This window comes from Daphnia carinata, chromosome 4, assembly GCF_022539665.2.
Source record: "Daphnia carinata strain CSIRO-1 chromosome 4, CSIRO_AGI_Dcar_HiC_V3, whole genome shotgun sequence".
NCBI classification, from domain to species: Eukaryota; Metazoa; Arthropoda; class Branchiopoda; order Diplostraca; family Daphniidae; genus Daphnia; species Daphnia carinata.
The window spans coordinates 2,934,107-2,949,981 of record NC_081334.1 but is presented as its reverse complement, the minus strand read 5'-3'; the positions used below and the strand labels follow the sequence as shown (position 1 = coordinate 2,949,981).

General features: G+C 43.2%; 1 protein-coding gene across 1 annotated transcript; it reads right to left on the bottom strand.

The window, feature by feature from the left end:
- Window positions 1-10,672: 10,672 nt before the first annotated feature.
- Window positions 10,673-13,131, bottom strand: LOC130694845 (uncharacterized). The gene has a single exon (XM_057517945.2). It carries the CDS (start codon window positions 12,931-12,933, stop codon window positions 10,957-10,959), a length of 1,977 nt encoding a protein of 658 aa, XP_057373928.1. The 5' UTR covers window positions 12,934-13,131; the 3' UTR covers window positions 10,673-10,956.
- Between the last annotated feature and the right edge of the window lie 2,744 nt (window positions 13,132-15,875).

Sequence of the window (15,875 nt, the reverse complement as noted above, 5' to 3'; positions counted from 1 at the left end):
TCCATGTTATGTATAGAAAATGTGAACACCAGATGATGGGGGAAAGAAAAAAGAAAAGCCTCAAAAGAAGAGTCGGAATCAGAGGAGGAACAGCACTTGTGTGTAGCAGGCTGTCGGATTCTCTAATTGACACTCTTGAAATGTGCTCTTGTAATTTGGTTTGCCGACTTGTTTTTTTTTGAAGAGGGGAGAAACTCTTCGCCGACCGCACCGGCAGAAGGTTGAAAGCCCATGGACCAAAAGGTAAGTAAAAGAAAAAAATTACCTTATATACATCAAGGAGTAGGGAGAAAGATCCTTTCTGAACCACCGTGTGTGTATACCAAAATTCAATATCCAAAAAGTTCTACGCCAAAAAAGAATCAAAGAGCTGGAACACCGCCGGGGCTTTCAGCTCTTTTCGTATAGGGCCCTTTGGCACGAATCGTAAGTAGCTATAGAAGTGAACGTATATAAAAATTGGAAACGTTGTTGCCTCTATACTGTTTAACTCACCTGATTATCAAAAGATGCGTCGGCATTTTTTTATTCAAAATATTCCGTGACCCTTATTTGCTTGATTGCCTGTAGGCCTTGTGTATAGTTATGGAACGGCAAGACTTTAACGAGTCACAACTGCTCAATCCTTATCGCACCATCGAGACTGAAGACCAGCACACATTTGTTCAGTTGTTGTTGTTATACTGCCGCGCTCCATATATAGTTCTTTGTTGGACATGTTCGGACAAGTTTGGGACTGTGATATATCTCGGGGGGAGGAGGGAGGTAAATCGTCATACGTATTTTCCATTGTTATTTTAATTTTCTTGGCGCCTACAGAAACAGCCGGATTAAACCATAGTTGCAGAAATCAAACTTGTTTTTGTTTTTCTTGTTTTAAAGATGCAGAAGAAACGAGGGAGGGGGGAGGTAAATCGCCATACCTATTTTTCTCTTTTCCATTGTTATTTTAATTTTCTTGGCGCCTACAGAAACAGGCGGATTAAAAAAAATTTGCAGAAATCAAACTTGTTTTCTTTCTTCTTGTTTTTTTAAAACGGGGGAAGGGGGAGGTAAATCGTCATACCTATTTCCCTCTTTTCCATTGTTATTTAAATTTTCATTTGGCGCCCACAGAAGCAGCCAGATTAAAAAAAAAAAATTGCAGAAATCAAACTTGTTTTTTGTTTTTCTTGTTTTAAATATGCAGAAGAAACGCGGGAGGTGAATCATCATACCTATTTCACTCTTTCCCGTTGTTATTTAAATTTTCTTTTGGCGCCTACAAAGGCAGCTCAATTTAAAAGATTTTGCATAAATAAAACATGTTTTTCTTTTTTTTTTCTTGTTAAATATGCAGAACGCTTTGATTTCGCAATCTGCACATTTCGAATTCGAGCGACCAACAATCGCATTAGAATGGCTCTTAGCAACACTCACGATGTTAACGGCTCAAAATAAGGTGCTGCTACTCACTAAAGATAGCTAAAGGCACGTTGTCATCACCCATCCTCATTCGATTTGCATACACACACACACAGAGTCAACTTTTGTAATTGACTCTCGGGCGTCGGCGTTTGCTTTCAACACTCACTTTACACACGTCTGTCCTAAATGTAACAGACCTGTCTACCACCTTCTACATCCACTAATTCAATTGTACCCTCTTTTCCCTTTCTCCAAATAGAACATTTATTTTTTAAAGCGAAGGAGAGTACGTGCATTTTACACAGGGTCTCTTTCATAATCTGAGTAGTACATCCCCATCATCCAATCAAAGACCCTTTAACACACGCCCTCTCCAGCTCTTCTTTATGCTTCTGTATATTTATATACTAGAACATGTGTCAGATTACCTTTTTCATGTAACCCCCCTTCTTTTTCCCTCTAAACGGTGCTAATCACGCTCATGCAAAAACCCCTTTTTTTTCATCCTCTCCGATATCTATTTGATGCTGATCTCTTTCGATCCCGACTGTTCCATATAATCCTCCAGAGACAGACAGAGATGTTGGAAACATTATACAAAAGAGGGGCGAATATATAGCCAGCTCAATGTCAGTTTTGTACACGCCAATGTTCCATGCTCTCTCCATCTAACCACGTTTAGTCCGTACAGCAAAATGTGGGGCGGTTATAAACGACCGCGCCCTTCCATGTTCCCTCGTGTAACTTTCGGTGAAGCTAGCGGCTAAAAATCTCTGTGGACTTGGGGATTTTGGTGAGACAGGGGGGGGGGGGTAGTTGTTTCTCTCTCGTTTTTTCGGCTTCTTTAACATCTCGGGCAAGGACACTATGTCCTTCTAGACCATTGTATCTATGGCGGGGATGTATATATTTCGAATGAAAAAAAAATACGTATGTAACAACGTTAGGTGACACGCCCAAACGCAAGAAACTACGGTAATATTATACAGAAGCATTTTTTGATATATAGATATAAATAAATATCAAGTGCATAGGAGAAAATCGATGAGAAAGTCCCGCGGGATCACGTCTGTCATGTCTCAATTCATTACCACAGTAAAATAAAAATGTCGATGTTTTTTAATACAGCCATGAGATGAAAACATACTCCTACACATCCAATTGCGATGCGAATAAAATAGTGGCCTCCCTTTTCCTATGAAATAAAAACGCATAAAACCTGTGACGGGGGTATTATTAAATCTGGTTAATCGTGAAGGCGGAATATTGTAATGCGAAGCGGCAAAAAATTTCGAGATATGTCGGTGAGGGATTTGGAAGGTGTCCCGTTGCATCCGGATTAGCGTGCGCAGTGTCTCGTATATATTTTTAAGCATAAGCGGTGCGTGTGTGTGTGTATTGACGTATTGGGAAACCGCCATTTGTTTCACAAGCCTATTACGTTTGATGAACGTTAGAAAATAAGAATGATACCCGAACAACGGCAGATGGTGTTGTTGAGGGTGCGGTGTAAATAGACAAACACAAACGGCTATAACATTTAAATAAGAAATAGAGTGTCTGATATCAAACACTAGCCCACTGAAATATTCAGTTTGGAAAAGAGTTATATCTTAAATAATAAATACGAATGTGTTCCGATTCCGCATTGCTGGAAACGCCAGTACGTGACGATCAAAGTTGTTGAATGCGCAAGTTTTGTTTGTTACATCCACCCCCCTGTTTATATGTTGCACGTTTTTTCTGTGTTTACACCACATTTAGGGCTGAGGAATTGTTATATCGTTCAAAAAAAAAACCTAATCAACTTTGGCAGGGTACACACTGTTGAGGCCCTAAACGCTCCGGCTCATTAACGCTGGCTGCGCACGAACGAGCAAATCGATGGCTAATGAATTGATTGGATCGTTCCAAAATAAAAAAAAGGGCCGAGAAGGCGAGCCGATTCAGGTTATTTCCCGTCGGCTGCACGATCTTCACCAACCCCAATCATCAACTTTTTTACACACAAGCCCCGGCGTCGTGATGAACTCGAGCTCTGTTGTTGTTTGTTCTTGTTTTTCCTCCAGTCGCTGCGCTTCATCCTTCCATGGCCATTCCCCCCCCCCCTTTATTTTCAAGACATCACGTCCGAACACAAACATGTTTCACAGTTTTCTCCCATTCTAAATGGAACCTATTAGCCGGAATAATCGGACTCGATATAAGTTTCCGCACGTCCGTCTGCGATGGGATGTAGCTCGGGCCGTGTTTTGTTGTTGCTGTACACAGTTGCCGGTTTTCTTTTGTACCACATGTTAATGCAAACGGGAGGGCCAACAATCTCTCACGAAAATTCTCAGAGTTTCTTACTATTTGTGCTCACGCGTTTTGAGTGAACGTTGGCAGTATTCGAGTGAAACGCCAACGACCGGAATAATAACGAGTCCCCCCCCCCTCGCTTACCTATTTTATTCAGGGGGGTGGGCATAGCTTTTCTTATAAGAGGGGGAGCCGCATGCAAATGAAGTCGAATTTCAAGCTCTGCCCCCGTCAAGCCAATTTGAGGCTTACAGCACAAACTGTGTAGCAGATGAAGGCCCTGTTTAGTCGTGTGACATGGACGAACGATTGACGTCACGTATGCTGCTCTTCTACTTGAACATTCAGTTCGAGTTGTTCGTAGACTGTTGGGAAACGCGCAAAAATATTTTTTCAAAATTTGTTTTTTTTTTTCAATGCGCTTGTCAACCGACATTATGTTTGACACTCTTCTGCATAGCTCAGAGATTTTTGTTCAACTTGTTTTTTAACGTTCAAACCGTTGACACTGTGCACACATCTTTGAATCGATCTCTACTGAAAAGAATGTCAAAGTTAAAAATGATAACGGTGTCTTGATTATAACTCAAAAAGTAATGGGTCTCGATAATGACGATGATGCTGGCATTTTCTCTGTACAAAAGGCGGCGTATAAACTCGACGTTCTGCTAATCAGAGTCGCTTGACGCCCATCACGGAGGTACCGTGAGAACTTTCCGTCTGGTCAGTAGCGGCTTGACAATCGTTTGATTTCGAAAACAAGTTGGTGTAACACATTCAAATGGCACGATGATGAGAGACGAGAACTTTTCCCTAAAACTAATTTCCAACAAAATGCCTTTTACTGTTCTCTATAAACTGAGCAATTAATACGCAGCCTGAATAACGCCGGTTGTTCGATGCGTTCTAGAACGAGAGAACGCAGCCCATTGTGGCAATCAACTCGGGACGCGCACCGTTGGAATTCAACGTTAGGAATGTCACCGTCACCTCTCTGATAGAATAAAAAAAAAAAAATAAAGAAGTCAGACAAATATGTTTTTCTTTCTTAAAGAGACATGTATTATATAAATACTGGGCTCAAGAAAAGAAAAAAAAAGAAATGGAGGGAGAAGAGATTCGAACAGTCAAAACTCTTGGTGAAGCCTTTTCTTTCAATAGAACATGGTCGAAGAAGAGAGAACGGGGTTGATGCCACATAGAAAATAGACAAAATAAAAACACAAAAGAATGTTGTCTCTGTGCTGTGCGGCAGAGGTGGGATATGTCGGTGTTGACTTTAGAGTAGTGTGTCGGTCTATACCAATGCAAATGGGGGGTGGCTTGTTGACGATCCCCCATTTTCTTCTTCTTTCTCTTATTACACACACACACACGCAGACATAGACACACTAGAAGAGGACACACATGGAACGACCCGATGAGCCAGCAATTTCGCACGTACGTTTTCACTGTTCTATCCAATTCTTACAGCCAGTCCCTCCTTGTGTGTGTGTGTGTGCGTATATGAAGAGAGAGAAAGAAAAAAGGCTCGTTTGACAGGAGCGTTTCAAAACAATCTTATTTTATTATTTTCTTCGAAGATGCATTCCATTCGGGTATGAGGTCACAGAAGAGAGAACGATGATTGGAACACCTTGTTTTCTTATTTTTTTTTTTTTTTGGCGCTTGACATACACACCGAAATGTGCCTTGTGTGTTTATGGCCTGTGTGTTGTTCGCATGGGCGAGGCAGTCCAAACATCCGCTCCCTCGCTTTTCACATATTTTTGTTCCAGGAGATCCAATAGGAGTCAGTCTTCCGTACACTGTAGACCTGAATATTAGAAGCCTCTACTTGAAAATTCCTATTTGCATGTGCCTCCAATTTAGAACCCCTGACATTCGGCTTTGAAATGATCAGGTGAAGCCCAGTGTATACATACGCACAACAAATAACAACACATATTTCGCGATAGCACAACATCCTGTTCCATTATACTGCTCCTTGCTGTTCCCCTCTAAAAAAAATAACATGGGAGTTCTATCATATGCCGGGGTAGAAAAGAGCGAGGTACAACGAGCAAACCGATCCATACACGACCAGCAAAACAAAATGCTCTATTTATTTGGCTGGGTAGGCCTATTTTTCCTGGAACACACTACACACTATTCGTAGCGGCCCGGCTTTTTCCTGTTTGCAAATGTATAACGAGCCGCAAAAAATAACAACTGATGTCCGGCTCTTTTATTGACGTGTCTATTGCCCCCCTGTACCATCCCTCCCAGGTTCCATTACGCACAAAAACGGCATCGATGTACATCTATTCCACCCATTTTTTGTTTGTTTGTTTTGTTATGGTAGGCTCGAAGGAAGTCACCACTTTTCCAAAAACGACAATCTTACGAGATGTTTATGTCGAACAGGAAACATCAAACAGGATATTTCTTACGTCTCTCTCTTTCCTATACCACTCCTAGTATTGAAAATGATGAAACGTTAAAATAAGTTATCCCAACTAATAGGCCCACCGCCCCCCCCCCCCTTCCTTCTTCTAATCCGGTGGGAGGACATCCATGGCGTGATCGAACGTGTCAATCACTGCGCAAAAAAAAAAGAACCGGATATAAAAGAAAATTGAACACACACACACAAACCGTTGCGTGCGTTATAATAAGACACACTGTCTCGCAAAAGATCCACACAAAAGGGGGAACAACGCTAAACCCGCGTGTGTGTGTGTGTGTGTGTCACATTGTTCGCTATATACGTATAATGTATGCCTCAATTGATTGCATCTTTTGTGAAAACAAAAAAAATCGCTATCATCTGCAGGATTGAGTAGGAAAAGCCCCGCACCAACACGCCCCATAACCTTCTGGCTTTGCCGGGGTATCACGTGACACGAACACACACGCCGTGTCAGTGGGCTGCGTTTAAAAACGTAACGCAAAATGAATTAAAACCTTTTGCGGGGCACCGAACAAACAAACACCCACCAACTTATCGGAAGGGCCGAGGTTTAAGCTTTGAATTGAATGATGTATCGATGATCGAATGTCTCGTGACATGCCAGACGTCGTGTAAAACTGGGCAAGGAGCTACACAGACACACACGCGCGCTACGTGACCACGGATGGCATTCCCGAAAGGCGAAGGCGGAAGACTTCCGTCGGACGCTTCCATTTCGCCGTCTCCAATATCAAACGGAGTTTTAAGCCCTGAGAGGACAGTATTATACAACCCACACCGCAAAATTCAGATTAAATTGTTTTTTTGAATTATTCAAAAGCCTTGTGTAGTTTTCCATTGGTGAGAGGTTGGCCCAAACTTTTTTGAAGGCCCGTTGCGTAATAGAAATATAGCAACATCTTCCTCCTCCCCCACCTTTCACTGATAACATTGAATACGTAAGAAAATGCTGGTTTGCCAAATCGATTTACTCGCCGAGTCCAATGGCTCTCATTTTTTAAAAAAATTAATGGGTTTATTCTATTCCCACCAGATGAAATTTGCATGTGGTTCAATCGCCTCTGCAAAAAAAAAAAAAAAAAATTCGTCCTTAAAAAATAAAAATGGGAATTGAATGTCGATATGGAAAATGAAATGTGGGACGTTGACGTGCATCATTAACTATCCAATTGACATACACCGCAAAGAGCAACATCAGGGACAGGTTTAACATATAGAAGGGGGTGGGGAGGACTATAAAATGAACCAACTTTAAACCGGCTTTATACACAGACACACACACACACACAGCAAGACATACGAAATAATCTTTTGCTGTGCAGCGTTGAATAATGTAATCATCATAAGCGAAAGCAGTTGCGTGTGGCTGCTAGTTTTGTTCGGCAATTTGATTGTCAATTCAAATCGATTTATTGCATTTGGAACATTCTGGGCCGCTAATGTTCTTTTAACGGCATAAATAATGTTCGATTGATAACGGTCGTTTCAGCTTCCGATTGAGAGCCCCCCCCCCTACCAAACTCATTTGCATACGGACAAGTGATAACCGCTTGACAAAGGCTACTGCACCTACGATATACAGACACATAACAAATTAGCAAATGTTCCCCCCCTTCTCCCTTCTGTCAAATTGTCCATTGACGATCAGAGTCACGTCTCTTTTCTCTCATTTGCATACCAAAGTTTCGCTCCCGGCTTTTTTTTCCTTCCTCCTCCTCATCTTGGTTATGTCAACTTAAAAAAAAAACGTAAAAAAGAAAGTTCTGTGTGAGAACAGAGTGATGCCGACAGAAAATATTTCAACTATGTCCACTTGTCCGCCATCACGGACGCAAAAAACGACAAACAAATAGAATAAAAAAGTACACACACACACACACACACACACACCAAAGGTATTTCTTGAACATGCCCCTCAGGGTGACTCACAAAGTCTATGAACAATAAATATATATTTAAAAAAAGAAAAGCTTCTTGAGTCTGTTCTTCGAAAGAAAGAAAACGTTCAATGTTTGAATATGAACCATCAACATTTTTTGCTACATAATTCCCCGATCTGAATTTTTATTTCATGATCATCTTGATAAGTGGGGAAATGGCGATCGATTTCGTGTGGGTGGTGCAACAAGTGTGTTCGATGCAAATGCTGTTTACCGTTGTATCAGCTTGTACACGGTACGGCTATGGCGCATTCCCCAAATAACAAGGACACATGTGAGAGCGCATTGCAAGCCCAAATAATAATAATAAGGTTATGTACGCGCTGAACGAATCAATAAATAATATTCAGGTTAAAAAGAAAAAAGAAATGAGTATCGATGTGGGGGCCAGATGCGCAGTGCAGTCATCGCTACGACAAACAACATCCAACAGACACGGGGATATACGAACGTCCAACTTCAAAAAAAAAAAAATGTAATAGAAGCGTTTGGGAACGTGTTTAAACAGCAGCTCGGTGAGCTGAAACAGAAGTAGGTTACTGTTTAAAAAAAAAATATGTAGATATATTTATGGAATAAGAAAATGTGCTTTGTTTGGCCAGGTGAGTTCCTCTTACGTTGTTTAAATCAACAGACACAATTCTCATTCCGCATTTAATGTGCTGTTCATTTTCTAAATGATTGAACGATTCGTTTTGAATTTTTTGCAAAATGTTTTTTTTCCTTAAAAAATGAAATGGACGATCTACCTGTCGAGCACTGGCCGGCCACACACACAAAAGTGCGTGGGAAATAACAAATGAATCAATAGTGGTGCATGTGGAACCCACCCATTCGCACCGTGTGTGTTGGCCTGTATATACATATACACGACTGTTAAAAGTGGACGAGAAGTCGTATACATAACCGCGCACCTTGTCGCCGTGTTAACTCTTAAGTGAGAATGGATGAGGCTACACACACAAAGAAAGAAGGTGTGTATGTGTGTGTGTTAGGGGCGGTGACACACAACAAGGAATGCCCAACAGCATCATACTCTATACCGAAAACGGTGAAAGAGAAAATGCGTGTGTGTGTGTGTGTGTACATAAAAACCTGGCCGTTGTCGTATACACACACACACACACAAAAAAAAAAGGTCACTCTCTACCCTCATCTTTCCTTTCGTGTGTATACTCGAATGCTGTGTGGCGTATCGGTGACAGTCAACAAGCCCGGCCGATGCACTCAATCAATACACACCTCTATCATGAATGTTAACGTATCATTGTTGTATGCGTATACAATACCCCCCTTGTCTTTCAAAAATATACGCGGATGTTGATTTGATTTTTGGATTTTGATTGCGTCATTGTGGAAATGAACGAGAAGGGGCGCGTTTTAATTTAACGTTTTGTTTCAAATGTAGCGCATCCAACGAGCCGTGATTAACGTGACGTCAAAGTCAGCAACGATGATGGAAAACTTTGTGAAGCTTGTTGAACACCATCCCAATTAAATCCAATACGCCCGGCCGGAGATCAATTCCGAAAATTTTGGCGGCTCTCCAACAAGCTCGTCGTTGTGTTCTATATCATTTGTATATCTATATATACGTAGTCTATAAATGTTGAATGCACATTGTGTCCAGTCTTCTATTCTCTAAACGTCCTTATGGTGGACTCCCATCCTGAAAAAGAAAAGCCGGAAACGATTAAGGGCCGGCACGCGCGCTGGACAAGTTTTCTTCTGTTGCCGGCCGAACCAAAGCACGAAACCAATCGTAACACAATTTCATAATAAATCATTGGCAAAAAAAAAAAAAAAAATACTCTTTACTGCTTTTTTTCAAGCACTCCATTAACACTCTATTGTGTTTCACGCCCCATGGCTGTGTGTGTGTACACACACACACACACACACACGTTACAAGAGGATGGGGGGTCTGCTCAATAGTCTGTAAGGAACTTAAATTTTTTTTTTTTTTCATTGGAAATATTTTCTAAAGGTTTTATATCCATGGCCACACAATCATCACATGGTTGTGTTGTTGATATAGAGGAACGATGGGCCGGTATGGGGGGGGGGGGCCTACAAATAAGAAGGGCCCTCTTCTTTTATTCCGTGTCAACGCGTTCGGCTACATTTGATGTTCCCTCTTGTGGAATTATTAGATCGACTCTAAGAGTTCCCCATACCCCCCCAGCCGACTCTTCGACATTTCCGCTCGAGCGGCTCTTCGGGTCGTAGTCCCCATCAGATCTCTATGGTCCTTTTGACGAGTGAGCAAACTCAACGGGGGTTAGTTAGGACAACGTTGTGGGCCTGCCTGTTTTTTTCCTTCTGAAAGAAATCCGCAAAATGTTTTGATTTTGGCATAGAAGGAGGATGGAATGTGGTAGGCCTACGATCAACTTACTTGATACAATCATTTCAAAAAGAATTTCAAAGAGAAATGAGTCTAATCCTTGTTTTATTTCAGCGCGTTGAAGTGGTGGTGTTAAGAGATTGGTTTGGTACATGAAAAGAAAATGAAAGGCTAATTTCTTTAATTTCTATATTTATTTCCTTTTTTTTCTTTGCTTCTTGAAGAATGTACATTACAATACAAACAGACACACACGCACACACACACGGAAGCTGGAATTGGAAAAACCTCGTCGCAATCAATTGGAAAGACATCCAAACGATGACACCAGAAATGAATAATAAATGTGTGTTTTCCTTTTCAAGATTCATTTTATCTTTTTTTTTTTTTTTAGGACATCAAAAGACAGAGAAAAGATATATTTCGAAAAAAGAAGAACACAACATCAATATAAACGGAGCGGATTGAAATTCAAACAAAAAACGAATTGAATATTCACGTCGATCTCTTTAATGTTTAGCAATTAACGTGGCACCTCCAGTGGCGCTCTTCGTTCCATTAGCTGCTGCGGCATCGTGATTGCGTTGCAGTTGTTGTTGTTGTTGTTGTTGTTGCTGCAAGCAATTGATGCGCATCACTTCGGCCACTTGCTCGTAATATTTGGTCAATTGTTCCATGCCGGACGGCAGCGAATGGTTGTGCGCAGCGGACACGTGCTGTTGCTGCAAGTAGGCCTGCTGATGATTGAAGTGGTGGGCATTATTATTCATCAACCGGTGAGCCGGAATGGGTAATCGGAGCGAAGCCGCTCCGCCGGCAGCGGCCGGTGGATGGAAACGCCAAAATCCGGCGGCTGCGGCAGCGGCCGCTGCAGCGGCCGCCCCGAGCGGAGACGAAGGGACGGCCGGACTAGAAGCCAACGATTTAGCCGGATCGACATCCTCGCCGGATAGGTTGTGATTCTGAGGCGGACTGGTCGAACCCAAACGGCGCAGGTGATCGTCCTCCTCCGAGTCTTCGCTGACCACGTCCACGTCCTCGTCCAGTTCGATCTTGATCCGCTTGTTCTCGTTGACTTGTTCAGCGTCCTCTTCGTCGTGACTGCTCCCGGCTGCCGAACTGCGTTCGTCCTCTTCGTCCCGCTCGTGTTTCGTACGTTCAACTCCGCACTGCTCGTCGCGTCCTCCGCTGAGCGTCGGTTGAGGATCGCTCGGCCCCAACAAACTGGCCACGTCGAACAGGCGCTTCCGCGGGGCGGAAGCGCCCACCGCGGCCGACGGGTGCGACTGCCGATGGGTGGCCTGCCCGTCGTCGGACGAAGCCGACGGCGACAGCGATGTCATGTGCGGAATGGGGGCGGCCGAAGCGGCGGCCGCCGCCGCCATCATCAAGACGGAATGATGATGTTCCATCATGAAATTCCTGTGATGCTGCGGATGCATGGCCAGCCCATCCACGGAGGGATGATGATGATGATGGTGATGACCCAATCCCCATCCAGCGGCCAGAGAAGCGGCCACATGATGAGCCGTCACGGGCGACGGCGGCGGAGTCGGCGAATCCTCCTCGTCGACGGCCAGTCCCATATGTTTACGGACTTTTCGCTGGGCTTTGCGACGCCTGAAATCGCCTTTGGTGAAATCCTCGACGTTGGCCGGGTGGATGGCCCAGTAATGGCCTTTACCATTAGCGCTGCGACCGGCTTTGATGAAACAATCGTTGAGCGACAAATTATGACGAATACTGTTGCGCCAACCGGGTCCGCGCGACCGGAAATAGGCGTAGTTGTCTAGTATATATTGATAAATATCGCTGAGCACCAGCTTTTTATCGGCGGAACTGAGGATGGCCATGGCGATCAGGCCGATGTAACTGTGCTGCGGTTTGGGCTCTTCCACCATGTTCACCACGCCCGGATGGCCCCCGCGCATCATGGCCGCCGCTGCGGCCGAATGATGGTGGAACAAACGCGGGTCGCAATGTTGTTGTTGTTGCTGTTGTTGCTGTTGTTGTTGCTGCTGCTGTTGCTGCTGGAATTTAGCCGCCGCGTATGTGAAGAAGAACGAGCTCAAATCGGATGTTTGCGGTGGGACGGACGGTGTGCCATTCGGGCCCGAATTCGTTGTGCGTCCCAACTGGGCCGATAGGGCGGCCGCGTACGGATTCATGAAGGCGGCGGCCGGATGCGCAACTCCCGCGAACCGCAATCGCTCCGCCATGGCGTAATTGTACAGCTGGATGCGGTACTGATCCAGCGCGGCTGGATTCGCTTGCTGCTGTTGTTGCTGCGGCAGGCCGTGCGGATGCGTCGGCATGGCTAAAGCGGACGATGATACGACGACGGAAGGTGCGGAAGCCGGCGATGATGACATGGCGGCCGTTGCGCCGCCGTTGCTCGATTCCGTCTTGAACGAGAAATTGAGCGGCGGAAGAGATGCCAACGATTGCGGAGGCATCCGGTTGGTTGGCGACTCTGCACTACTCATGACACACGAACACTGTCACTTGATTTTTCTTTTTTGAATTCGATCCGAAATAAAAAAAAAAAAAAAAAAAACAATTGAAGGGGGAAATTAAAAAAAAAAAAAAAAAAAAACTGCCCAGTCAGAATGCGATAGAATTTTGTGTTGTGCGCGCGTTCCAGACTCGGAACACAGTTTTCAAGAGCTGTTGGTTTGTCGACGTCCAACGAGGGAATTCAGCATCCAGCAGCGGCAAACAGCATCTTTATTTGTTTGTGTCTGTGTGTCTCTGTCTATGTGTCTGTGTGTGTGTGTGTGTGTGCTGACGATGGGCCGAGCTCCGGCTTTTGCCAGATACAACAATAAATAAAGCCATCCCCCCGCATCCAGCCGGATTGGTTAGGTTAGCTTGCAACTCCTCCCATCGTAGCCATCGCCGACTCTTTCCCATTGGCTTCCGTCTCCCCTTGTATACACACACACACACACACACAGACACACCATCCGTTTGGATTTTTTCCTACGAACGCTTACCAAAAAAAAAAAAAAAATATGTAATAATAATAAATCTATAGCTACCTTGTCAGCTCCTCCCATTCCGTCCATTATTGTTTGCTGTCGGTTTATTTTTTTTTTTGGAGGGGGGGGGGATTTTTTTTATTGTTGTCGGAGTTTTTGGGGGCCATCCATTTGTGCTTGGGTTCGTGACTGAAGAAAAAAAAAAAAAATCAAGGTGGATTGTAAGGAAAATGGAGAGCCGGGGACATGAGTATGACTCCTCCCCGCCCGTTTGGATGCGCTTGCCCATCTGCCTTTGATTCGTTGTTGTGGCCCCCGGTTTGATTATTTTCTTGTTTTATTTCAAGGAAATCATTCGGGCATTTTGATGGCATTTCAATTGGAATGCCATTAGTCGCTTTAGTAATCACAAAGGTTTTTTTTTTTTCATACCGACAGTCAATGCGCATCACAGCCCGATGTGTGTATAAATACGAAAAGCCAAACTTCCCCCCGAATAAAAGGAAATAATTGAGATGATATACACACATGTGAACAAGAGTTCCAAAATGTAGTTCCCTTAATTTATATACATGCCGCGATGATACGATGGCCTGTAATCATTCAACTGCATACCGCTTTGCCCCCCCCCCCCCCCGAGTTAGACGTTTTTAGATTTTTGTTGACGGTGTCATTTTTGATTTGGCCATCATCAACCGCAACAAATCATCCCACCCCCCTCTTTCTTTTCTTCTACAACAAATATAATAAAGCGATGGTGATGCCGCGCATTCTTCGACAACGAAATACATACAATCCTCACATCTATTTTTTTTTTTTAAAGATATTGTCTGTTTTTGGTCGGGTTATGTGCGCGATGGGGTGGAGACATGGTCGTCAACTTTCCTCTTTCGGTCAAATCCAATTACACACACATGTATATTATGATGTCGGCGCAGACCTATTGTGTGTGTCGCCGGTCGTTTCTATTATGCAACATAAGCTCCTTTTTTTTTTTTCTTGTGTGTGTGTGTGTGTGTCCTTATAATTCATACAGCGGTAGCTGATGCGCATTGACGTATAGAAAGAAAGCTCAACATCCTTTATTTTTTATTTTTTTATTTTTTATGTACAAAGATTATTTTTTCTATTAGCTTCTCTTTTCATAGTTATTACATCGTTTTCATTTTTGTATGTTCAAGTGTAGGACACATTTTGGGTGGGTGGAGGAGCCATCGGCAACTGAGAGGGGAGGGCGGTTGCGCAGAAACTCCTTGTTGTGTGTGTGTGTGTGTGTATGTTCGTTAAAAAAAAAAATAAAAATAGAAGCCGGCGTCCCCTAAAAAAGAAATGTTGTTACGTTGTCAACGTAGTGAAGTTGCGTAATAATCAGTGACGGTTGAACGAATGCCACCCGTTTTTCTTTTTTTTTTTTTGCTGTTGTAGTTGGCGACATTATGAAAGCGAAATATGCGCGTGTAGATGTGTCGTGTTGGAACATCCCAGCCCTGTATGCAGCTAGCTGTTTATGCGTGTGTGTATAATGTAATCGATTAGAGAGAGAGAGAGGCCCGTTTTCAACGGTGCGCTGATGCGAACATCATTCGACATCCGCCGTTGGAACGGAAGGTCGCAACCGCTCCAAGCGGAAAATTTTTCTTTTTATTGCGATGCGGGAATGATTTGTATTTTAAAAAAAAAACAAGACATTAAATTGATTGATCTAAATATAATAAGATGAGGAAATTTCAGGAATTTTGATTGATATTAACGGTATATATTTTTTTTTTGTTGAATGAAAGGATTACAGAAATTGAAAAATGCTCGGCATTTTCATCATCCAGGTGATTTTGGCAAACACATCAAGCTCATCAAGCGCTTAACAACACGTCTCGTGCTGAGATAGACAGCGCTAATTGTTGTGAGCCAATCAAAGGTTCTAATTTAGCAGTTTGTAGCATCAAAAAAATGCCATTGTTTGTCGCACATAGAGGCCTGTTCCCGGAAGGATCTCCGAGTGTGTATATGCATATTTTCTTATAGACATTCTAATATTTAGAACGTGTACACAGATAGAGAAAGCTGCTAGTGTGTGTGTGTGTAGCTTGTCACTTGTTGGTGTCAATATTTTTCAAATATTCGCTGAGCCATCAAAAGCTGACAGCAGCTCCTGGAAAACGTCTTCTTTTTTGCAAAAAGAGAAAAGAAAAATGACAAATCAAACGGAACACACACACAAGAAGAAGGGGAGGAGGAGAAAACACCTGGCCCCTGTGATGTGTTTTGTGTTGATTAGGCTCTCTATTCTTCTTCATTATATTCCCCCCCCCCCCCCTTTTTTTTTCTCTTTTCCTTTTCTTGTGTGTGACAATCTCTCACTTTCTTTCACATGTACTACTCTCTTCCTCTCCATCTTTTTTTCTTTTCATCTCGTTCTCTTAAATGGCAACTTTTGTCTTCCTCGTCTT